The sequence below is a fragment of the Scyliorhinus torazame genome, chromosome 13 (assembly GCF_047496885.1).
Source record: "Scyliorhinus torazame isolate Kashiwa2021f chromosome 13, sScyTor2.1, whole genome shotgun sequence".
NCBI lineage: Eukaryota > Metazoa > Chordata > Chondrichthyes > Carcharhiniformes > Scyliorhinidae > Scyliorhinus > Scyliorhinus torazame.
In genome coordinates this window covers 184,556,490-184,582,176 of record NC_092719.1, presented here as the reverse complement: position 1 = coordinate 184,582,176, position 25,687 = coordinate 184,556,490, and the positions used below count along the sequence as shown (strand labels likewise).

General features: G+C 44.3%; 1 protein-coding gene across 1 annotated transcript in view; it reads right to left on the bottom strand.

Moving 5' to 3' along the window:
- The window catches only part of acad9 (acyl-CoA dehydrogenase family, member 9), a 62,938-nt gene extending 37,536 nt beyond the window's left edge, over positions 1-25,402 (bottom strand). Inside the window, exons 1-8 of the mRNA XM_072472554.1 lie at positions 25,160-25,402; positions 21,760-21,853; positions 17,579-17,680; positions 17,293-17,399; positions 15,983-16,083; positions 8,399-8,477; positions 6,596-6,770; positions 765-838 (exon numbers count right to left, since the gene is read on the bottom strand). Coding sequence (XP_072328655.1) covers positions 765-838; positions 6,596-6,770; positions 8,399-8,477; positions 15,983-16,083; positions 17,293-17,399; positions 17,579-17,680; positions 21,760-21,853; positions 25,160-25,345 — 918 coding nt within the window. The 5' untranslated portion in view covers positions 25,346-25,402. The remainder of the gene's footprint in view (positions 1-764; positions 839-6,595; positions 6,771-8,398; positions 8,478-15,982; positions 16,084-17,292; positions 17,400-17,578; positions 17,681-21,759; positions 21,854-25,159) is intronic.
- Positions 25,403-25,687: the final 285 nt, after the last annotated feature.

Here is a 25,687-nt window from a genome sequence, read left to right as displayed (position 1 = left end):
GATGGGCACTCTTATGGTAGTTCTGCCTGACCAATCCAAGATGAAGCATTGGCTGGCTGCTGTCACTGCTTCTGCTGCAGCAGAGGCAGAGTCCTCCTGACGTAGCACTGCAGCAGTAGCTCAGGTCACAAGATCCCTAGCCACTGCTATTTAGTCTATTTTGCAGAATGCCTATTCAATAACCGCTTGAAAGTTCCTAAAGTGTCCGACTCCACTACCGTATGGGGATCTGAGTGCTCGAAAGGACATGCAGGGTCTCACAGAAGTCCATCAATCTATGCTCTAACAGATGCTGAGGTACCGCCCTTTGAGTGGCATTGACTTTACGGAGCACAATCCTGTTGTCCTCTATCAGGCCGAATCCATGATTTGTTGGTAGCTCTCACCCTGCCAGCCTAGACTGCTGCCACCTATGCCATGGTGGTGCAATCCGAAGTTGGGTCCTCAAGGGTCATCTGCAGTCTTCATCAGTGAAGTTATGAGCCTTCCAACAGCTGTGCAGCAGCTACTGGGGTATCTCTACGTAGGATAAGCAACATCCACAGGGCAAGTGCTAATGCAATTGACAAGGGTTTTCTTTTCTGGGGGTTTTGGGTCATTGATTTGTTGCTGCTAAAAAGAATTGTGTGAAGGTTACTGCTGTTGGCCTTTACTGAGTGATATAGGCTAGGGGAACTTTTTCATGGAGTGTTTAAATGGGAGTATTGCAAGGAGATGGGGAGTTAATATTTAAAATGAATGTAAAGTGAACCATTATTATTTACCTTAAATCCACCTCCTACTTCCCCCAGGACGTTTTCTGCTGGGACTTTGGTGTTTTCAAAGTGAACTTCACATGCTGAAAAAGACAAGACCAGCATTTTGCTGAGTACAGAATATAAATCTTAATACAATAAACATCAAACTAAAGGTTTTATGAAGATTTCATCGAAATAGTTGACTGAAATTATCAAAGACTTTGCAGTGTCACAAATTAATGAATACTCTCCTAGGCCCAACCATCTTCAGCGGTTTCATCAATGATCTTCATTCCATTTTAAGGTCAGGAGTGGGGATTCTCAGGATGATTGCTCAACATTCAGCACCGTCCACGGCTCCTCAGATACAGAAGCAGTCCGTGTCCATATGATGCAAGACCTGGACAACACCCTGGCTTGGGTTGATAAATGGCAAGTAGCATTTGCCCATTGCAAGCGCCATACAGTGCCCATTTCCAACAAGAGATAATCTAACCATTTCCCCATGACATTCAATGGTATTGTCATCGCTGAATCCCCACTATCAGCATCCTGGGGGCTGACCATTACCAGAAACTGAACAGAATCAGCCAAATAAATGTTGTGGCTACATACGCAGCTGGGAACTTTGGGTAACTCGCCTTCTTACCCCCCCAAAGCCTGCCCATCACTTACAAGGCACAAGTCAGGAGTGTGATGGAATACTCTCCACTTGCCTGGACAATGGTGGCGCCAACAACACAAGAACCTGAACACTATCCAGAACAAAACTGCCTGCTTGATTGGCATCCCATTGGCCACAATGACGATTCACTACCTCTACCACTGATGCACAGTGGCAGCAGTTTGTACCATCGACAAGATGCACTGCAGCAGTGCATGAAAGCTTCTTCAAACACCTTCCAAATCCGCAACCTCAAACAATTATGATACAGTTTTACAAGTGTGAAGTGTCATTCCATTTGGTATTAATTTTTGGAGAGATTTAAAACATTTAATTTTTTTTTCAACTTTTCCTTTCTCGTTCTCCTCTTTATTTCCTTTTCTTTATTTCCATTTCTGTGCCTGATCTGACACTGGATTTATCCACTCTTTGCTTCTCAGTACTGCACTATTCACTCAGATCCCAAATACATTGCTTCCTTGTTGCACTCCATTAGCTTATACTTTCAGCAACTCACAGCAGGAAAATTGTAAAAACCTGACACATGCAGGACCAGTTTCCATAGAACTGTACAGGACAGTACAGGCCCTTCAGCCCACGATGTTGTGCCGAACTAGTCTGAATCTAAGATAAAATCAACATACTCCCAATCATTCTAGTGCACTTCATATGCCTATTCAATAACCGCTTGAAAGTTCCTAAAGTGTCCGACTCCACTACCGTAGCTGGGAGTGCGTTCCACGCCCCAACCACTCTCTGAGTAAAGAACCTACCTCTGATATCCCTCCTATATATTCCACCATGAACCTTATAGTTATGCCCCCTTGTAACAGTGACATCCACCTGAGGAAAAAGTCGCTGAATTTAAAAGTCCACTCTATCTATCCCTCTCACCTTATACACCTCAATTAAGTCACCTCTCATCCTCCTTTGCTCCAATGAGAAAAGCCCTAGCTCCCTCAACCTTTCCTCATAAGACCTACCCTCCAATCCAGGCAGCATTCTGGTAAATCTCCTTTGCACCCTTTCCAATGCTTCCACATCCTTCCTATAATGAGGTGACCAGAACTGCACACAATACTCCAAATGTGGTCTAACCAAGGTCTTGTACAGTTGTAGCATAACCTCACGGTTCTTAAACTCAATCCCCGTTAATAAATGCTAACACATTTCTTCACGGCTCTATCCACTTGGGTGGCAACTTTCAGAGATCTATGGACATGAACTCCAAGATCTCTCTGCTCCTCCACATTCTTCAGAACCCTGCCGTTAATCCTGTAATCCGCATTCAAATTTGTCCTACCAAAATGAATCACCTCACACTTATCAGGGTTAAACTCCATCTGCCACTTTTCAGCCAGCTCTGCATCCTATCAATGTCTCTTTGCAGCCTACAACAGCCCTCCACATTATCCACTACGCCACCAATCTTGGTGTCATCAGCAAATTTACTAACCCAACCTTCAACTCCATCATCCAAGTCATTGATAAGAATCATAAATAGCAGAGGACCCAGCACTGATCCGTGTGGTACACCGCTAGTGACTGGGCTCCAGGATGAAAATTTACCATCAACCACTACCCTCTGTCTTCTATGTGATAGCCAGTTACTGATCCAATCGGCCAAATTTCCCTCTATGCCATGCCTCCTTACTTTCTGCATGAGCCGACCATGGGGCACCTTATCAAACGCCTTACCAAAAACCATGTATACAACATCAACTGCTCTACCTTCATCTATGTACTTAGTTACCTCCTCAAAGAACACAATCAAACTTAGCCCTCACAAATCCGTGCTGACTATCCTGGATTAAGCTGAATCTTTCGAAATGATCATAAATCCTATCCCTCAGGACCCTTTCCAATAATTTACCCAAGACTGAAGTGAGACTAACCGGCCTATAATTCACAGTGTTATACCTATTCCCGTTCTTGAACAAGGGGACAAGATTCGCCTCTCTCCAGTCTTCTGGCACTATTCCTGTAGACAGTGAGGACATAAAGATCAAAGCCAAAGGCTTTGCAATCTCATCCCTCACCTCCCAAAGAATCCTAGGATATATCCCATCAGGCCCAGGGGACTTATCTATCCTCAGGCTTCTCAACGTTTCTAACACATCTTCCTTCCGAATATCTACCTCCTCCAGCCTACATCGCACTATCCGCCTCGACAACATGGCCCCTCTCCTTTGTGAACACTGAAGAAAAGTATTCATTTAGGGCCTCTTAGATCTTCAGACTCCATGCACACGTTCCCATTACTGTCCTTGACGAGCCCTAACTTCACCTTGGTCATTCTTTTATTCCTCACATAAGTGTAAAAAGCCTTGGTGTTTTCCTTAATCCTACCCGCCAAGGACTTCTCATGCCCCCTCCTAGCTCTCCTAAGCCCTTTCTTGAGCTCCTTCCTAGCTAGTTTGTATCCCTCATGTGCCCTAACTGAACCTTGTTTTCTCATCCTTACATAAGCCCCCTTCTTCCTCTTGACAAGACATTCAACCTCTTTTGTAAACCATGGTTCCCTCACTCGATCATTTCCTCCCTGCCTGACAGGGACATACATATCAAGGACACGCAGTATTTGCTCCTTGAACAAGTTCCACATCTCTATGCCTATCCCTGACAGTTCCTGTTTCCATCTTATGCTCCCCAATTCTTGCCTAATCGCATCGTAATTACCCTTCCCCCAGTTATAAACCTTGCCTTGCCATATGTTCCTATCCCTCTCCATTGCTATAGTGAAAGTCACCGAATTGTGGTCACTATCTCCAAAGTGCTCTCCCACAACCAAATCTAACACTTGGCCCAGTTCATTACCCAGTACCACATCCAATGTTGCCCCGCCTCTTGTCGGTCTATCCACATATTGTGTGAGGAAACCCTCCTGCACACACGAGATAAAAACAGCCCCATCCAAACTATTCGAATTATAGTGGTTCCAATCAATATTTGGAAAGTTAAAGTCACCCATGACAACTACCCTGTGACTACCGCACCTATCAAAATCTGCATTGCAATCTTTTCCTCCACATCTCTGTTACTGTTTGGGGGCCTATAGAAAACTCCTAACAAAGTGACCGCTCCTTTCCTATTTTTAACTTCAGCCCACACTACCTCAGTAGACAGATCCTCCTCAAACTGCCTTTCTGCAGCCATTATACTATCCTTGATTAACAATGCTACTCCTCCACCTCTTTTACTACCTGCCCTAATCTTACTGAAACATCTAAACCCCAGAACCTCCAACAACCATTCCTGCCCCTGTTCTGTCCACGTCTCCGTAATGGCCACAACATCGTAGTCCCAGGTATCAATCCATGCTTCAAGCTCACCAACCTTATTCCTAATGCTCCTTGTATTGAAATAGACACACTTCAAACCACCTTCATGCCTGCAGGTTCACTCTTGTGACCTTGGTACCTTCCTCAGTACTGCACTACCCTCAACTTCCTGAACTCCAGCAATGCTATCTCCTGGACTACAAAGCAGTTTCCCATCCTCCTGCCAAATTAGTTTAAAACCCCCCGAAGAACTGTAGCAAATTTTCCTCCCAGGATATTGGTGCCCCTCTGGTTCAGGTGTAACCCGTCCTGTTTGTACAGGTCCCACCTTCCCCAGAATGTGCTCCAATTATCCAAGTAACTGAAACCCTCCCTCCTACACCATCCCTGTAGCCATGTGTTTAACTGCACTCTCTCCCTGTTCCTCACCTCGCTAGCACGTGGCACTGGCAGCAAACCAGAGATGAAAACACGGTCTGTACTGGCTCTAAGCTTCCACCCTAGCTCCCTGAATTCCTGTTTTACATCCCCGTCCCTTTTCCTACATATGTTGTTGGTACCGATGTGTACCACGACTTGTGGCTGCTCCCTCTCCCCCTTAAGGATCCTGAAAACACGATCAGAGACGTCACGGACCTTGGCACCCGGGAGGTAACACACCAACCATGAGCCTCTATCGTTGCCACAGAACCACCTATCTGTACCTCTAACTATAGAGTCTCCAATAACTAATGCTCTCCTGCTCTCCCCCTTCCCTTCTGAGCCACAGGGACAGACTCAGTGCCCGAGACCTGGTCACCGTGGCTTACCTCTGGTAGGTGTCCCCCCCCCCCCCCCAAACAGTGTCCAAAACAGTATACCTGTTATTGAGGGGAACAACCACAGGGGATCCCTGCACTGACTGCTTCTTCACCCTCCTTTTAAACGTCACCCAGCTACCTTCATTCTTAGGAGTAACTACATCCCTGTAGCTTCTATCTGTAACCGACTCTGCCTTCTGAAATGATCCTCAGTTCATCCAGCTCCAGTTCCCTAACACGATCTTTGAGGAGCTGTAGATGGGTGCACTTCCCGCAGGTGAACTCAGCAGAGTCACTGACGGTGTCCCTCACCTCGAACATCCTGCAGGAGGAACATTGCACTGCCCTCTCTGCCATCCCTTCCATTTGTCCAGTTTCATTAACAGATGTTGTAAGATGCCCTGCTAAAGCAAATTATGGTCCAATATAGGTACTGACCATTTTCCGCAGGTGGTTAAAATGCACAGGTATCGAAAGCGAATTCTTCTTCAGTTAAAAGTACAGGAGCAGATGAGACAAAGCGTATTTTAATTCAGATTTCTTAGAAATGTATTTCTGCACAAAAATGGTAATGAAAATAATCTGATATATCAAGGGTTAAAAATGGGAAATGTGAGAAAATCTTTTACCAAATTTATAATCTTTGCCACAGCACACATTTTTAAATGCTAGATTCTATCATGTTATTTATAATTAATAGATTCCAATCTATCATGTGTTAAACATGCTTCCAGCTATACACTTAGAATTTCCCTGAGCATCTGGGGCAACTTGGGAGAGAAAGGCTTTTCACCATTATTTGTTAGCATTCTGTAATAATCCTGCGAAAAGAAGTTTTCAATTCATACCGGTGAAAATATACGATTTGCTTTGCAACAGAATTCTTGTTCAAGGAATTTCCTTTCTGAAGATTAACAGCTGATACTCATTGCTAGAATTTATCAGATAAAACAAATCTTCAACAATAAATGGGAAAATTATTCTGATGGGTATTACCAATTTAACCAAAGATAGCAGCATATTAATAAATAATAAGTCAAAACTCAAATTTGAAAATTCTTTATATAAGTTAGAAAATCAAATGTTTTGATGTCAGCATTACGAGCATCTTACTATTGGATCCACGGATTCCTAGTTTGTCTTCTGGTTTCCCACTGGTTATGCCACCAAATTCTCTCTCCACCACAAAAGCCGTGATCTTGTCCTTGGTTGTACCATCTTTGTCAACCACTTCCGTTCGTGCAAATACTGTAAAAATGTCTGCAATTCCACCATTTGATATCCAGATCTGCAGCACAAGCCATTGGACAGCTGTCAGGGACAATAATAATGGCTGTTGCTTTCCCCCCATCCTTACCAGCAGATGTTGCACTGTTAGTTTAGTTCGTTACGTAGCACTCTTATTTTGGGGTCAGAGTTTCTGCAGAAATCGAAAACATAATTGAAGCTGAACATAATCTAAACTGAACTCCAGTGCAGAAATAGAAAATTTCAGGCTCTTGGAATCAGGCATTCTTTTAACTTTCCTTTTAGATGCTGAATTCCGATATTATCTGCCTTGGCATCGCTCAGACTAAGACAGCAGATATTCTATTTGAACCAAGCCAGCATATTCTCTTCACATTTTTTCCTCCAGCCCTACACCTTCAGTTCCAGGATATTCTAAGGTTCCAATTCGTTCCCCAGTTCTGAGATTGCTTCTTGGACATCTAACAATTGATGCCTCTATCGCGCAGACATTAACAAAAATTTTATAATTTTGTATTTTTTTTTAGGCAAGAATTCAGATTAGGAGCTCTGTCTCAAAGGCATAGGCAAATAGAAGTTTCACATTTTCTACCAACAAAACAGAAGTAATAATTGGAAGCAATGTACATTTTTTTAAAGGTATCTCAGTTGGAAACCGGTGGTGGCTTATCATTCTCTCGGTTCTGTACACGTTCTGAAATTTATAATGTGGAGATGCCGGCGTTGGACTGGGGTGAGCACAGTAAGAAGTCTTACAACACCAGGTTAAAGTCCAACAGGTTTGTTTCAAACACTAGCTTTCGGAGCACTGCTCCTTCCTTTCCGAAAGCTAGTGTTTGAAACAAGCCTGTTGGACTTTAACCTGGTGTTGTAAGACTTCTTACTGAAATTTATAGTACAAGTTCAAATAATAATTAATACTGAAAACACCAACTTTATAGATCAACCCCTCAGAAGTCATTGGATAGCCACCAGCAACAAGACGTATAGCTGGTTTTTGTTTCCACATCCATCAGTTGTAGAGGCCTAGTGAGATTAGTTAAGCCTGTACAGATCACGGGATTCCATTTGTATGGCTCAGCTACTCATTGCTTAGAACTACTTGACCATTAGGGACGAAAGAGAAAATGCTGGAAAATCTCAGCAGGTCTGGCAGCATCTGTAGGGAGAGAAAAGAGCTAACATTTCGAGCAGCTTTGACAAAGAGTCATCGGACTCGAAACGTTACCTCTTTTCTCTCCCTACAGACGCTGCCAGACCTGCTGAGATTTTCCAGCATTTTTTCTTTCGTTTCAGATTCCAGCATCCGCAGTAATTTGGGAGCTTTTCCCATTTATTCTTAGTGAAAATCAGTGCAATGACAATTATGGCGAGAGATAGAATGAAGGAGCAGCAGTTCCACATTGTGCAACGTTTGTACAAATACACGAAATATAATGGATTAGCTATTATGGTACAAAAGATTATGTAGCAATAGGAGTGGACTTTGTATATTAATCTTAAGTACAAGATTGTAGGACATAGTTCTGTACTTCAGTCCTACAGATTACTAAAGAATAATCATAATAGTGAAGAACACTATAGTTTTAATTCTTGAATCCAACAAGCAATTATGTGATAAAACAAAAATGTTCGGGATTGTCAAAATTCTTTATGTGTTGTATTCACCTTTGAACCACTGAGTAAGTAGTGCTGTCCGTCATCACTGAGCGTTGCCCTGGTCTGAATTGATGCTGCATCGCTCCCACTGAAAACACATTAATGAACATTTGTGATGTGTGTAAAGAATTGGGTATCATCAACATTTTTTATGCAAAGGAAGTTTAAATCAGCGAGCGTATGCCTTTTCTAACTGGAACAATACATGTATGAGTATCGCTAAAATACACACGTGTCGACGTTTTTCATCTTGAACACATCAGGATATTCACAAGAATACCAGGTGTAAACAGAACAAGAATTTATACTTCATGAGAAAAAAGTGCTGATTGGTTGGCAAGTGGACTCTGATTGGTAGAGGCATTGCCATGGGGAATGCACCAGTTAACTGACGATTGACCGTTAACTGCCAAGTTTTATTGAAATACAAACAAGGCAGGTTGACTCGGCTTGGTGGAGAATGAACCAGACAATGACTGTCGCCTAGTTTGTTCAGTTCAAACAGGCACAACATGTGTACATGTTCTTCCTATCTGAAAAGAACAGGGCTCCATGCATTATTTACCAGCACAAAATGTGTCAAACTACAATTCCAACTGATAATCTTAGATTGGTTGTCTGCTCAATTCTCAGCGCACTCAGGATTGTTTAGCAACTGTTGCCCAATCACAGAATGACATCTAATGTTGGACACTGTTTTAGTTTTGCAAGCATGGGCTGGTTGGGTATAGTCAGTACCTCTCCTGCTGCGAACAGTTGAAGGGACATGCTGGTTGATATGATCCACCAGTTTTTGGGACCTATAGCCTACATACCTAGCATCACACCAGCACTGAACTGATTTGTGTGATAGGCGGAATGTCCGTTTGACTTGATGGCAGCATCCAGTTAGTGGCGAACACCACTTGTGTTGCTCCTGTATAGTAGTAGCGTGAGACGACAAGCTTCACCTGTTGTTCACATTTTTGAATTACCTTACCCAACCAGGATAATTGGAGTTGATTGGGGACTTTTCAGCTCAAAAAGAGGCAGTATTAGGCCCACGACATACAGGGAGCAATGATCTGATCAGGGTAGCAATTATCTCACAGAATGGTTTTGAAGCACCCTATTTCATCATCAAGCTGAAATTCTTGCGAATGGCCAGATGAGTGCAAGACTAAAAGCTTTGACATCTCTTTTTTCAGCAATACTAAAATTCTGTACTATCAAACAACTATATTTGTGTGGAGTATACTTCTATGACCAAGGTCACATGATGTCCCAACATATGCTCCTGATTTCTCCATTTGGTGGATAAAAATCATATTGACAAACATTGTGTCTCAAGCTAAAATTGTTTAAACTTATTGCAAAGTTTTACAATGACAAAATAAATCCAGATTAAATACCAATCTAGTACTTTATGAAATAAAATATTATGAAACAAAATAAATCATTTCAAATAAAAAAGGTTACAAAGGTTTAAAAACAAAGTCTATTTAAAGGATGAACAAAACTATTTCATATATAGCCTTTCATGACGTTGGAATGTCCCAAAGACCTTCATAGTCAATTAATGTTGACATGTAGGAAAATGTAGCAGCTAATGTGCATTCAGCAAGATCCCATAACAGAAAATTAGACAAGTGTTCAGTTTATAAATCATCTTTGATGATGTCGGTGGACCATTGTATGTCAGCCAGAACTCCTGGAGAACTTCTGCTCTTTGCATAGTGGCAATGAATGTTGTTGTCTGAAAGATTACTGCACCACCAATGTAGCATTACTTTAGTACTGCACAGCAATGCCAACCTTGGTTCCGTGCTCAAATCCTGCAGTGGAGCTCCTACTAAACTGTCACAAATGGAACTAAATATTCTGCGAAAGAACTGCAACAAAAGATGATCCGATAAAGAAAAAATTTAAAAAACTTTTTTTTTTTTTTTTAAAAAGAGTATTCAATTCTTTTTTTTTCAATGAAGGGACAATTTAGTATTGCCAACTCACCTACACTGCACATCTTTGGGTTGTGGGGGCGAGACCCATGCAGACACGGGGAGAATGTGCAAACTTCACACAGACAGTGATCCGGGGCCGGGATCGAACTTCGGTATTCGGCGCCGTGAGGCAGCAGTGCTAACCACTGCGTCACCCCCCCCGATAAAGTAAAGATGAGAGAATTATTTAATGCTGTGAACAGGTATGCCATTGCAGTGGATATGTTACCATATCAGTGATCCAGAGGCCTGGTCTAACTAATATCAGTCGGCAAGTTTACATGATAGTTGAGAATTGGGAATTTTGTTTTAAAGAAGCTGGGAAAAAAATACCGAGTTTGATCATGATGGTGTCAGATTTCCATATGTCCTTGAGGGAAGGAAATCTGCGGCCTGTGTTAGACTCCAGTCGTATACCAACACAGTAGATTTTTGAACATCCTTTGAAATGGCCCTGCAAGCCACTCAAACTGCTACAAAGATCACTGAACTAACATCAGCAAATAAAGGCATGACCCTTCGTCAACCTTTCAGTAACCACTGCTTCCAATGAATGGATGAAATTGAAATCAAGATGTACAATAAACATGACACCTTCGCACCATCTCTCTCAACTTCGCCGTTTCAATATTCAACCCACTAAATTTTAATCTGAAACAAATGCAAAATTCAAGGCTTCCGTGAAACAAAACAATTCGTGGAATTTCACAATGTGTCAATAAGCCAACAGACCCGGACAGTCCTATGCCAAGTCTCTATTCTTTAACCCAGCTAAGACTTTGGGGTAGGATCAATATTTTAGGTCAGAGGGTCCGTCTGATTGTTTTCCAGTAAATGCGGCAAGTGCACTTTTAGCAACCAGCTGACAACAGAATCGTCTTTGCTGTGAGGGTCCAACAGTAAACAGCCCCTGACATACTGAGAACAGCCATTGGATTAAGTAGAAGCTGAGGCACGATGAAACTGCATCATTACATCGCTATTTTTAAATGCTGACTAAACATAGTGATCATTAGCAGAAAGAATAATGATAGGTAGGAGCAATTGAGAGAGAAAATAACTTGCAATATGGAGTATGATTAGGGGTTGAAGCTGTCCTCCTGATAAATAGCCAATAAAGGAAGCTCTGAAAGGATGTGTGCGCAGATCTGCAGAAATGTTTCTGACATGAACCACTTTAGAGGAAAAATGCATCATAAAATGTGAAAAGAAGAATCCAGTCTATTATCTCATTACTACTTCAGTGTGTTGCTGCAAGCTGGAGTCTGATGCCACATGCGCTGATGCTTTCAGACAGTTCTGTTCAAGCAGATTTTTGGCTATCAGCTGGAATAACAAAATGATGAATAGAAGGGGGGGGGGCTAAGTGACCCAAGTGTTGGTAAAGAATATTTTATAGCTAGGTGATCGTCACTGGTAGTGCACATGAATCACATGGCTAAATAAGTACAGTTCAGAGCTGGGAAGGTACCACAGAAGAAGCTGTCGTGCCTGTGCCAGCTTCTGAAAGAAACGACCCATCAATCCCACTCTCCTGCTCCTTCCCCCACATCCTTCTAAACCTTCTCCCTTCAAAGTATTTATCCAATTCGCTTCGTAAAGTTATTAATGAATGTGCTTCCATCACCCTTTCAGCTATTGCATTTTAGACCATATTGATGCACTGTGAGAACATTTCTGTCCTCATGTTGCCTCTGGTTTTGTCAATTAGAAGACCAAGACAGAAGTGTGGTGTCTGCACGGAAACAGCTCTTTGGAAGGGGATCAACATTCTGTGGAAGCTGGCAGAAGCTAATACAGTGTAAAGCCTGTGTGCTGCCTATCGCAGCCCGATTGTGACATATGAGACACTGGGCAGGATTGTCCACGCAACCCACCACGTGCCCGCCGCAAGTTTTGTGGAAGTGGAGAGGACCATCTTCTGGTCCTGCCGTTGTCAACGGTGTTGCCTGTTGAATGTGTTAGAAAAACAAAGGTAGTTTTAAGGGACTTCTATTTGTATTGGCAAACATTAGAAATAAAGTATAATTTTAAGTGGGTTTAATTTAATGTTTCTGTGTCTGGAAGGGTAAACTTACAGCTAGATTCATGCTGGACCAGGAGTTTGTATGTGTGGGGTTGGGTTAAATTCCAATAGTGTTTCTATTGTGCTTAAAGAGGGCTAAGGCGTGAAAAATAAATAGGTCAAGAGGTATGCGGGCAATTCTTAGCAGCTGGGGCCTTGAAAGTGAGAGAAGCTTTTAAGTTTTAGTTTAGCTAGTTTGATTGCAGTTGGAGACAGGATCTCAAGAAGTTAACATCTCTCAACTCTACAGGAGCTGCAAAGAGGAAGGCTTCCTAAAGTAAAATGTACAGTCCAGATAACCAGGGAATTGGGACAGAAAACATGTTTAAGACGACAGGAGTCAAGTGAACGGAGACCAAGGTATTGCTCAGAAGAATTCAAGGAAGAGTAAACAACATGTTCAGGGTTAAAGAGACAATTGCAGCAAACAGATTTAAAATGAGACATCAGCCTTCAAAGGTAAATCGCACTACTAATGCCATTTTAACCCAGTGTAGGAATCGAGAGTTAAAGCAATTGTGAGCAGTTTGCACAGCAGTCAAGACAAAAAAATTCAAATAGGTTGGTTTACAGTGGGAGCCACTGTATTTGGTGGCTCCCACTCAAGGTGGCATTTCTTTGTCTTTTCCCCGCCAAAAGACGAAGTTTTTGATGGAAAGAGGTGCAAAAATGCCTGTATAAAGTGTTGCTAGAGGATGAGTGCACCGTTTGTTGCTCTTTAGGGGAGTATGGCCGGGGGTGGGGGTGGGGGACTCAAAGTGTGAGCGTAAATCAGGTGCAATTCACTCTGGCAGCAGAACAAGCTCCCAAATGGAGAATTTCACCCATTGTGTAGGCAGCCATGTTTGACATTGTAACAACACCTTCTATACTCTTTTGAGAGAACGGACATCACACTGCTGCAATAGCAATTCTTTAGATTGTAGCCACCTGAGTTGGCCAACTCCCGATGTAAAATGGAGAACAGCAAAGGCTGCAGGGAAATTCAGCCAACACAGGCAGAAACCAGCAGGTGCAAGTTACTGTGTATTAAACTCTGCAAAAGCCCAGACAGCATCGATACAAGCAGCCATCTGCATAATAATGTAGCAGCTATCTACATACTAATAAGCGATCCCCGGGAACAATCGCAACGTTTGGGACAAACAAAGCTAAGCCAGACTCCCCAGCGCCAGCAGGAGCCAACACAAAAGAGGTTAACAAACACCTCAAGACCGCCCATCGATCAGGGAATTGCTCCACTATTGGAGAAATCAAACCAAGCGATTGGAACGAAGTCCAATCACCTGGAACCAGGTACAGGGTCCGCCCCGAAAGGCGGGAAGGCCCTGGGGACTATAAATTTAAGCCCCCAAGTTCAAATTGTTCTTCGTGACCGGGTCACTCAGCAACGCAAACCAACCTTGACCGTGACTGGTTCAACTGCCGCCGAGATCCAGTAAGTCTTAAGTCAACGCTCGCTACGAGATAGGCGCTCCTAGCTACCAATCTGTACCAACTTCGAATCCAGCAGACTCAGAACCCGAACGAAAGGCCATTCGTTCCCCTGACCTGGTGGGCCAGTCCGAAGCTAAGTATAGGCCTGTTAGTCGTAGAAGTAGCTTAGACGTAGAATTTGTGCATGAGTAGCGATTACGGTGTATAATAAATGTGCTTTGATTTGAATCTTACTAATCGGTGTATTGAGTTATTGATCATTACTCGAACTTGAACCTCGTGGCGGTATCATAAAGATACCTGGCGACTCGAGAGCAAAGGTTATAAAACAGAGCCAATTGAACCAACCAAAAGTTAACAACATTTCACATGGTTTGGAGTTAGGGCATTCTCTGCTATTTCACGGTCGTTTTGCCTTGTAGCCTTTATGCAGGTTTGTCCAACTGTGATTGTGCAAAAATGGAGGTGACTCGATGAATACATCAAACCAAGCAACTGCTTTTAAACAATTACAAAAAAAAGTGCCCAGGTCTGAGCTTATTGAAACAGACACTAAAGGAGAAAAGGACTAACCTCAGCTGCAGGCTATTAGAGGAGACAAATCCGATTACTGTACCCTTACTTCACAGAATAGATTTTCAAACTGGGGTTCCTTGACTAACACCCATCCTCTCCCCGAAATCTAAGGAGTCCACAGGACCTTCACAGGGGCTCACTGAGGTCATCAGATTTCAGAACGTTTCTGTATTTCTTATTATACAAACACGTCGGGCTGAATTTTCATTTTCTGGGAGGGCCCCCTGCGTTGGGAGCACAGCCGGGTTCAGACCCTGCACCACAGGTCTGATGCCCAATGCAATTTCCAAAATGGCCAATTAGTGGCTGGACGGTCCATTCACTTTCCAATTGAGGATGCTGGGCCATCTCCTATGGAGGCCCTCTGACACTACAAGTTCAGCAGCCACATTGGAAGCTGGACATCTGGCATGTTTTCAACTTTACAGAAAACAAGGAGGCCATAGCTGCCAGACGATCACTGTGGAACTGGAGCCACTCTGCAGGATTACTTGTGGCTGGATGGCAATTTCAGGCGTGGGCGAGAGGTGGTGCAGGCCCTGATCCTTGGCTAGAGGCCGGGACATGCCAATAACTCAGCATGACACTCTTTGACACCAAGCTGCCTGCATGCCTACCACAGGACCTGCCTCCACACCCCAACTAAAATTGAGCTTTTTGTTTGTGACACTGCATAGGAATCCAAAAACCTATACTTCTTTGGATGGTTGGAACTGCATTGCAGAAATTAGGATCAGAGTCCTAAAAACATTCATTTGGAAAAGTTTGTAAATCAGTTTTCTGAAACATTCTGGAAACATGAAACAAAACTGTGACCATTAAAAAGACCATCTCAGATTCCCCATAAGCACAGGTTGCCAATTAGCTGGAGATCAGGGAACACCACAAACATCTTTTTTAAAATATAAATTTAGAGCACCCAATTATTTCATTTTCCAATTAAGTGGCAATTTAGCGTGGCCAATCCACCTAACCTGCACATCTTTGGGTTGTGGGGGTGAAACCCATGCAGACACGGGGAGAATGTACAAACGCCACACGGACAGTGACCCAGGGCTGGGATTCGAACCCGGGTCCTCAGCGCCGTAGTCCCAGTGCTAACCACTGCGCCACGTGCCGCCCTCACTAACAACGTAATCCATTGATGTGCTTCATGAAAAACTTGCAAAACATGTACCGTATTCTGTTGTAACTATTCAGTGAAATAAAGTCAAATAAATATTGCTGCAGGTATGATCAATTGTTACGTACACATTTTAAATACTAACGCTAAAGACCAAGGACTACAAAGTCAATAAATTTGTATATTTAAAATAATTTGTAACAAGGCACCGAGACATCTTTGGGGTTGAGATATTAATTAACTGACTTTAATTTTTCAGTTCACACTATCGGAATTTCTTCAAAATGTTACTTATTTTGTACAACACTACAGATTAGATGTCTTAAATAAAAGATGAAAAATTTGCCCTTTCCTTAGGGAGAATGAATCTAACTAATTTAATAATTAATTAATCCAGTTGGTTCCTATCTTACCTGCCTGGTTCTGTGAGACAAAACGCCGCAACGTGTTCTCCTGTTGCCAGTTTAGGCAGATACTTGGCTTTCTGCTCATCAGTGCCAACAATTAGGATTCCCTAATCGCATGCAAAATAAACAAGGATCAGTTTCTGATTTATTTGTGCTGATTACTCAACAGTAACCGTATATACTCAGAGGATGTCCAGATTGCTCATACAACTGTATGATGGCACACAGCTGCAGACTCTGAGACAGGGTAACATTATTTTTACAGCAACAAATAAACTTACAAAATGGATCACAGAACAACAGCACAAAGACACGAAAGCAAACAGGGCAAATATTAACCAAAACAACAAAAAAAACATAGTTTCCAGTTTTAAGGCTCTTCAGTCCATTCCGTGGAGTTGCCAATTTCATCCAGGATCATTCCGAAAGAAAGCAGTTTATTGGACAAGTCTCATGCCATTTTAATCCCTCCACCTAGTTCCTTTTCAGGTACTATATATAGCTATTTGTTTTCAATATGCAACATTTAGTCCCCAAAATCATAGAATGTTACATTGCAGAGAAAAGCCATTCAGCCTGATGAGCCGAGAGGCGTACTCTCTCCACGAGTCGGCAAATTCAAAAACATCGAATCCACTGCAGTTTTCTGCTTCGCCTAAGTAAACTTGCATCCATTTTCTTCTCTAAACTCCTCCAAACATTGATTAATTTCTTCCTCTCTATTTGGACTAGTTGCATTTGTAATCTTGTCTGCTTCTTTTTCCCGATACAGCTGCTGCCCCAGAACCTATGCCTTTCCTCCTTTTACTACTTCTTTCCAGCCCTGTGCAAAAGCAAGGCTGATAAGGGACGCGGAGGGAAAGCAGGCTGGGTTATGTTGAGAAGCAGTCAGCTCAGGAAAAATTGGAAAAAGGTCAAATTCTTGAGCCAAATGCAAGACTTCCTTCCCCTGCTTGCACAACCAAGGGCATGAAGTAAGATGCCAAAAATGCATACTGAATATCATACGAGGTTGTTTTCTGCTAACTACATTTTTGGTATATCACAGGAATATATTTGTTAAGCAACGGCAAACTAGGGTTTCAAATACTGTCCAAAAGGAGCTCCTTAAACCCTGTGTGAAGGAACTGAATGAAGTCTGCACCGGCCCTGGGAAACGGCACCCTACTTAAGCCCACTCCTCCACCCTATCCCCGTAACCCAGTAACCCCAACAAACCTTTTGGACAAGGGGCAAAAATTTCTAGTCTTTTTCTTCAATTCAGATCAACAGTTTGCAATCTACATGGATAGTGCCATCACAAATATCTCAAATACCTTCAGTCCAATAGCTTGATGAGCTGCCAGAGTAACAGCAATGGCCCCGTCCAATGAAGTGATCTCACCAATTCGTGCATACATGGTGTTTGATAGTCCGAGACCGCCTGGAAAGAATATCCATCAACAGATAACACAATCACTGCATTGTGATGCTAAAATTCAAATAGATCTGATAGTCAGAATAACTATTATGCATTATGTAGTTATTTTGCATAAGTGAAACATTTGTTACACGCGGTTAGGCATCAGCAGGAATTGTTTCGTTCAATATTTACAAACTCACCATACTCGACAGGAATCTGTTGTCCAAAGAGACCCAGCTCTTTGAGTCCTTTCATGGTTTCTGGCGGAATCTTTGCATCCAAATCAATATTCTTTGAATCAACTGATTAAAAAGAAGACATCAACTTAAAATATTCATCTGAATATCTGCTAATATACATAACATGCATGCGCCACTATTGATTGATCAATTTTACCTCAAAATGAAACGGTAAACGACAGATCATGTGCAAAAACCAATTGAAGGGAAGGACTGCTGCAACATACTGATTAGCTGCAGTCAGCAGTAAGGTCACGTAGTCCTATCGCCCACAAGTCAGCAGAAATAGTAAAACAAAGGAGACACCAGTGTTACTTCGTATAGAATTGTAACATCTGGTATTCAGGCTTCTTGTTCTGCAGCTTTCTGGGTTGACCATTTTGCACTGGCTTAATGGGGCAATTGGCTGAAATTGGCAAACCCGCATAAAATGTCATAGAATTGTAAGCACAAATTAAACCCGGTGCAAATCAAGTTAAAAGAAACAAAAGTCCGGCTAAAAGTGTGCCGTAGCCCCACTGGTGAAATGAATCCCCACTCGGGGTTTTTGCTAATTGCATTTGTTTCTGGGCCTTCAAGGAAGCTCTAAACATTTTGGGCGAAAGGTCATTATTGTTTTTACAAGCCTTTGACTGCGATTTTGTATATAATTTACTAAGAAATGGACTCTTGTCACCGAATATAATCAGCAAATGGTTCTGTATTTAAAAGAAAAATCATTTTCAGTAATTTAAAACCAGGTTAATCTCGGGCGACACAACGACAGAGATTGAAAGTGCTTATTTTAGTGATACTCATTTTTAGGTGTGTTAATCACATCAAGTTACTATTCATAAATAGATCGTGTATATTTTAAAACAAGTTTTTAAAAAATTGTCAATTGTGAATTAAGACACTGGTTCTTGGCAGATTTTACATTTGGTGATATGAGGGTGTGTTTGAGCAGGAACCCGAGAGAAAAAACACTTCTCATATCTGGTGCAATTTGCAACTTCACCCAAAGTGGAAAGTCCACGTCCATATCTCAAATCAGACCTGTACATCAATATTGCAATTTCGGATTCACTTACGGTGGCGGCCATGAAATGAACGGTCGCAGACACACACGGTGGGTCCTGCTTGGAGATTTGGTTTTGGGCCAGTTTTGATGTTTCAAAGGTGTAAAAGTGTTATAATTGGAGAATTTGGATTCCTCCTCCGATGTGGGTTGTCTGCAGGCTATAATATGAATCATAAGTTGGTAAGGGGTCTTCGTCTGACTCAGAAGGCCCTTGTGTCGCAGGAGGGGGGGAAAATGACAGAGGTCTCTGTGTCATTGTTGCCCTCTCAGTGGACAACTGAGAGGCTGGTGGAATATCTGGTGGATGAGTTCAGGAAGCGAAGGTAGGCGATCACGGGTGATCTGACAAAGGTGACTGAGGCCATTCGTACAGCTCTGGACAGAGTGGAACAATGGTTGGAGGTACAAGGCCCGATGATTCGGAAAGTGGAGGAGACTGTCATGCACCATGAAGGTTGGATTGCCTCCTTGGAGGCAGAGGTGGCGAGGTTGGTGAATCATGGGGGTGGGGGTGAACATGGACTTGAAGAGATGGGATGCTCTCCAATGTCACTGGTGGGAAGGGTTCAAATGATTAAAATGAATATTCTTCCAAGGCCCTTTTTTGTCTTTCAGTGTCTCACAATTTTTCTACCCAAATCGCTATTTATTAGGATTAACAAGCTCATTGGATTGGATTGGATTTGTTTATTGTCACGTGTACCGAGGTACCTCTGTGTGGGTGGGTAATCCCCCCCCCCGCCACGTTTGGAGGGTGTTCTTGAAAAGGGACAGACAATGGGGGGGGGGGGCAGGTAGCATTACCTAATTTTATGACATCGAGAAAGTGCAGGGGTGGGTCATGGATCTAGGGTCGGTTTGGAGTCAGATGGAGGAGGCTTCCTGTATAGGTCCGAGTTTGAGGGCACTTTTCTGTTCTCACCGGTCATGTACTCTACAAGCTCAATGCTAATGGCTTCTCTGAGAATATGGAACCAATTCAGGCAGCACTTTGAACTGGAGTCTATGTCGCTAATGATGCCAAGCTGGAGGAACGACAGATTTATACAGGCTGAGATGGAGTCATCATATAAGGTCTGGGAGAGGGAGGGGGCGGAGAGTTTTGGGGACTTATTCGTGAAGGGTATGTTTGCTGGGTGGAGGATTTGGTGGGGAAGTTCCAGCTCCCAGGAGGGAACGTTTTTAGATATCTGCAGGTACTGAACTTTGTGCGGAAGGAACTCTCTTCATTTCCTCAGTTGCCAGTGCCCTCTCTTATTGATGAGGTGCTGTCCCTTAATGAGATAGGGAAAGGGAGGATATCAAATATTTATGGGCAACTGATGGAGGGAGAGGGCTTCGCTGGGGGATGTAAAGGGAAAATGGGAGGAAGGGTTGGTAGTATTTTTGACTGTGATTGTGGTGCGGGGTTCATTTTACCTCCTTGTGTGAGAGACTGAGTTTAATTCAGTTTAATGTGGCATATTGAACAAACATGACCAGGGTGCGGATGAATGGGCTGTTTCTGGGAGTAGAGGATAGATGCGAGCCTTGTTCAAAGGGCCCAGTGAACCACTCACACATGGTTTGTTCCTGCCCTAAGTTGGTCACGTTTTGGGCTTGCTTTTTCAAAACAATATGAGAGATTTGGGGGATTAGAGTACAGCCATGCCCAATGGGGTCGGTCTTTGGAGTATCGGACTTGCCGGGGCTGCTGGAGGGGAAGAAAGCTGATATCTTGGCCATCGCATCTCTGATAGCTCGGGTGGAGGGCATCGGTGCCATCGAAGGCAGCAGCATGGCTGGGGTCTTGGCGGAATTCTTGTACTTGGAAAAAATTAAGTATGCCATTAAGGGGGGGGGGGGGGGGAAGGGGGGAAGAAGGGATTTTACTCGAGATGGATGTCGTTCATTATCTTCTTTAAGGAGCTGGTTGTCGTCAGCAAATAGCTGGGGGGGGGGGGGGTGGTGAGGGCTATGGATTAAATAAGGGAAAGATGAGGCTGGGTTGTGGGGTAGTTTTTTTTGACAGAAATTGTTTAAATCTGTTTGTCCTTTCTTTATGTGGCAAAATTGAAAATTTCTCAAATAAAAATATATATATTTTTAAAATCGCAACTCAGAAGGCAGCAGAACAAAAAAGCCCGAATTATAATTATATAAGAAATAACACTGATTTCTCCTTTGCTTTACGATTTTTGCTGACTGGTGGGCAATAGATTATGTGACCTTACTGCTGCCTGCAGCTAATCAGTATGTTTCAGCAGTCCTCATCTTCAATTGGTTTTTGCACTACTTAGATTTTAAGAGATACTGTTTTAACTCGTAATAAAGTTAGTCTTTACAAGGCTCATATCATCAGCATTTGAATGAGATTCCTTTCTGTACATTAAGCACTATCTGGCAATGTAGATCCCCATGACTACACACATTAAATAGTTTTACCTCTACACGGCGGACGTGAAAGTCACTCAGAACAAGGAAATGGTCTGAGGTTGTAGGGAATGATTTTCCGACTGGAGGGGACACAAAAACTCTTCATTCCTGAAGTATAACAGGCATTTTTACAAACCAGAAATAGGAAGCGGAGATGAGTGCATAATGAACTGAACTGGTCATTCAAAGGCCCAGGCTGAGGCTCTGGGGATGTGGATTCAAATTCCACTACAGCAGCTGGTGGAATTTAAATCAAATGATTAAATCTGATATTGCGAAGCTAGTCTCAGTTATGGTGATCATAAAACCATTGTCGATTATTGGAAAAGCCTTTCTGGTTACACTGATGTCTCTTCGGGAAGGAAATCTACCACCCTTACCTGGTCTGACCTACATGTGACTCAGTACACACAGCAGTGTGGTTGATTCTGAACTGCCCTCTGAAAGGGCCCAGCAAGCCACTCAATTGCGGGATTTGGGGATAGGCAATAAATGCTGGCCTTGCCAGTGATGCCCATATTCCATGAAAGAAATATAAAAAAAGGTAGATGGTGAGCTCCTTAAAATGAACCTAGCCTGAAGCTTGAATGATACTTATTAGGATAAATGACAACGCTGAACTGCGCGGCCGATTTACATAACCCACATTCGACAAATAAAAACACACCGTCTTCATTGAAAAATCTTTCCACAGGAGCAACGAGTTGACTAATCTCCTCCAACTCTTCTTTACTGATCTCTGGGTAGGGGAAAACTTCTTGCTACAAAAGATAAACAACATAAACTGAAATTGCTTACAACATACAATCCTTTAATAACACAGATTTAGATCAGCTATTTCTCCCTCCTCATTGGTAGCATTTTCACCCCGGAAGACAAGGGACGGGATTCTCCGCAAATGGCACGATGTCCGCTACCCGGTGCCAAAAACGGCACAGGTCAGTCTGGCGTCGGGCCGCCCCAAAGGTGCGGAATTCTCCGCACCTTTAGGGGCCAAGCCCTCACCTTGAGGGGCTAGGCCCGCGCCGGAGCGGTTTCCGCTCCGCCGGCTGGAAAGACCTTTGGCGCCACGCCAGCCGGCGCCGAAAGGACTTCGCCGGGCGACGCATGCGCGGGATCGTCAGCGGCCACTCACGGCATCCCCGCGCATGCGCAGGGGAGGGGGGGTCTCTCCCGCCTCCGCCATAGTGAAGACCATGGCGAAGGCGGAAGAAAAGAGTGCCCTCCGGCACAGGCCCGCCCGCGGATCGGTGGGCCCCGATCGCAGGCCAGGCCACCGTGGGGGCACCGCCCCGGGGCCAGATCCCCCCCCCCCCCCCCCGAACATCACCTGCATCCGACATCGCATCACGCCCCCATTCACCCATCACCTGTACTCGCTGTCTTACACTGGCTCCTGGATAAGCAAAGCTTCAATTATAAAATTCTCATCCTTGTTTTCAACTCCCTCTTGTTATCTCATCCCTCCCTATCTCAGTAATCTCTTCCCGCTGTTAGGAAAACAAAGGTAGTTTTAAGGGATTTATATTTGCATTGCTAAATATTAGTAATAAGGTGTAGTTTTAAGGAGGTTTAATTTAATATTTCTGTGCCTGGAAAGGTAAAACCTGTAGTTAGATTCAAAGGTGCTGTATGTTTGGGGATTGGTTTATTTCCAAATGGGTTTCTGTTGTGCTCAGAGGGGGCTACGGAGTGAAAGATAAATAAAAGGCACAAGCAGGTGGCCGTTGCTTAGCAACTGGAGGTATATGAAAGGTAAAAAGCTTATGTTTTAGCTTAGATAATCTGAGAGCAGTAGGAGACAGGATCTCAGGGATGAACATCTCTCAACTCTGCCAGGAGAAAGACTGGACAGGACGGGAGCTGCAAAGAGGCATGCCTCTTAAAGCACAAGATATAGTGCAGAGAACGAGGGAATTTGGACAGAAAGACTGTCCAAGAAGTCTGGAGTTAAGTGAACAGAGACCATCACAATAACTAGATTTAAAGTGGGACAGCAGACTTTGGATGGAGATGAAGCAACTGATGCCATTTTAATACAGTCTTGGAATCAGGAGTTAAGGGCGGCATGGTAGCACAGTGGTAACCACTGTTGCTTCATAACGCAAGATTCCCGGGTTCAATTCCCAGGTTGGGTCACTGTCTGTGCGGAGTCTGCACGTTCTTCCCGTGTCTGCGTGGGTTTCCTCCGGGTGCTCCAGTTTCCTTCCACAAGCCCCGAAAGAAATGAAAATCGCTTATCGTCACAAGTAGGCTTCAAATGAAGTTACTGTGAAAAGCCCCTAGTCGCCACATTCCGGCACCTGTTCGGGGAGGCTGTTACGGGAATTGAACCGTGCTGCTGGCCTGCTTTCAAAGTCAGCAATTTAGCCCTGTGCTAAACAGCCCCTGACGTGCTGTTAGGTGAATTGGACAGTCTGAATTTTTCTTCAGTGTACCCGAACAGGCGCCGGAATGTGGCGACTAGGAGATTTTCACAGTAACTTCATTGCAGTGTCAATGTAGGCCGACTTGTGACAATAATAAAGATTATTCTTCAAGCAATTCTTCAAACATTCAAGGGGTCTTGATGGAATATAGGTACACGCACCATGATTTGCTGAAATTCACCAAAAAACAATCCTCAAATAGAAATACATTTTTCAGCACCCTGCCCAAAAAGGTCCTAAAATGTAAACTTGACATCAAATGTCTGATATCCAATTAACCCATTTCAACATCGCACAACCTGAATTTAAGGAAGAGTTAAGTTGCCCTTTAAATGCCACCATTTGATCTTTCGAAGCAGGCAGGGCAGTTTGACATATCTCCAGATGGCTGTGCACCTCAGCCACTGCAACACTCACCTAAGTGTTAGCCTCATTATGTATTCAGGTTTTGTAGTGGAGTCTGAATCCACAACCTTTTGACTTGAGAGGTCAGATTGCAACTAAATGAGCCAAGTGACATTTGAGAAATGTAACCATCCACTGTCTGCAGGCGATCAAAATTCTTCATAAAATGCATCCACATATGGAGTTTAATTGTGCCTGACAAGGCAGAAATGTGGAGAATTGCCATTTGCAGTAGGTACCCTCCAAGGTCAGGAGGGTGGAATCCTCTTCTGCTGAAATTCCAACAGGTAATAAAGTGGCATAACTTTGCCAGATCCCCAACTTCTCTCAACGGATTGAAATGGGGAGAACATGACAACTCAGGAATCAGACCCCATGTCAGTTCGATGGAGCCATCTCCTCCCCACATCCACCCCTCTCCACAACCAGCTCCAGGACAAGACACTCTCCTTTCCACCTCAGAGACATCGACCTTCACCACCTCACCCCAGGGACAGGTACATTCATCTACTCCGCCCCCCCTCCCCTTGCAGACAGGTCTATCGCCAGCAGCCCCCTCCCTGGGGACACGTACTTGCACCCCTCCCCCAAACTCCAGGGACAGGTACATTCATCCCCCTCCAACTCCAAGGACAGGTACATTCGTCCCCCTCCAACTCCAGGGACAGGTACATTCTCCCCCCCCCAACTCCAGGGACAGGTACATTCATCCCCCTCCGACTCCAGGGACAGGTACATCCACTCCCCCTACCTACCCCTCAGGGACAGGTACATTCATCCCCCTCCAACTCCAGGGACAGGTACATTCATCCCCCTCCAACTCCAGGGACAGGTACATTCATCCCCCTCCAACTCCAGGGACAGGTACATTCATCCCCCTCCAACTCCAGGGACAGGTACATCCACTCCCCCTACCCACCCCTCAGGGACAGGTACATCCACTCCCCCTACCCACCCCTCAGGGACAGGTACATCCACTCCCCCTACCCACCCCTCAGGGACAGGTACATCCACTCCCCCTACCCACCCCTCAGGGACAGGTACATCCACCACCCCCACCCCGCCCCCGCGCACAGTTACATCCTTCCCTCCGTCCCCCGGGGGACAGGTACACCCCCCACACCCGGGGGATCATCCACACACCCCCCACCCTCCGGGGGATCATCCACACACCCCCCACCCTCCGGGGGATCATCCACACACCCCCCACCCTCCGGGGGATCATCCACCCACCTGGTTGATTTTACCCAGCATCAAATCCTTGGCATAAGCCAGACTCCGGCCGTCAGTGCTGAAGCCGCGGCGGTGGCAGCGGGCGGGGAGCAGCCTCACGGCGGCGGCGCATTGCTCCGGGAAGCACTTCCGCGAGGCTGCGAGCAGGCGGCAGGCGGACACACGGATCCAGGCGGCTCCGCTCATCTTTCCCCCCGCCAGGCTGCGACCGGCTGCCCGTCTCTCTCACCTTTCACCCAGTGCCCTCCGAGCCGTCGCACTCTGAAAACGTCACAAACGCTGGGACGATCCCACTGACTGCCGGCAGAGAGCAGCCCTGTGCCACCTTCCAAAAGGGAAGGCGTCTCAAGCCCATAAAGAGGCATTGGGTTGGGCTCATTGTTAGCAAAGAGCCACCCAGCAAAAGTATCTCTTTGTTTTGGAGGGGCTCAACCAATGGAGCCATAAACAAAACTTATAAAATGAGTATCATCACCCATGTCAGTGCCCACCGGCAGTGGAAGGTCTAAAGCGTGCCCAGTTGAGCCA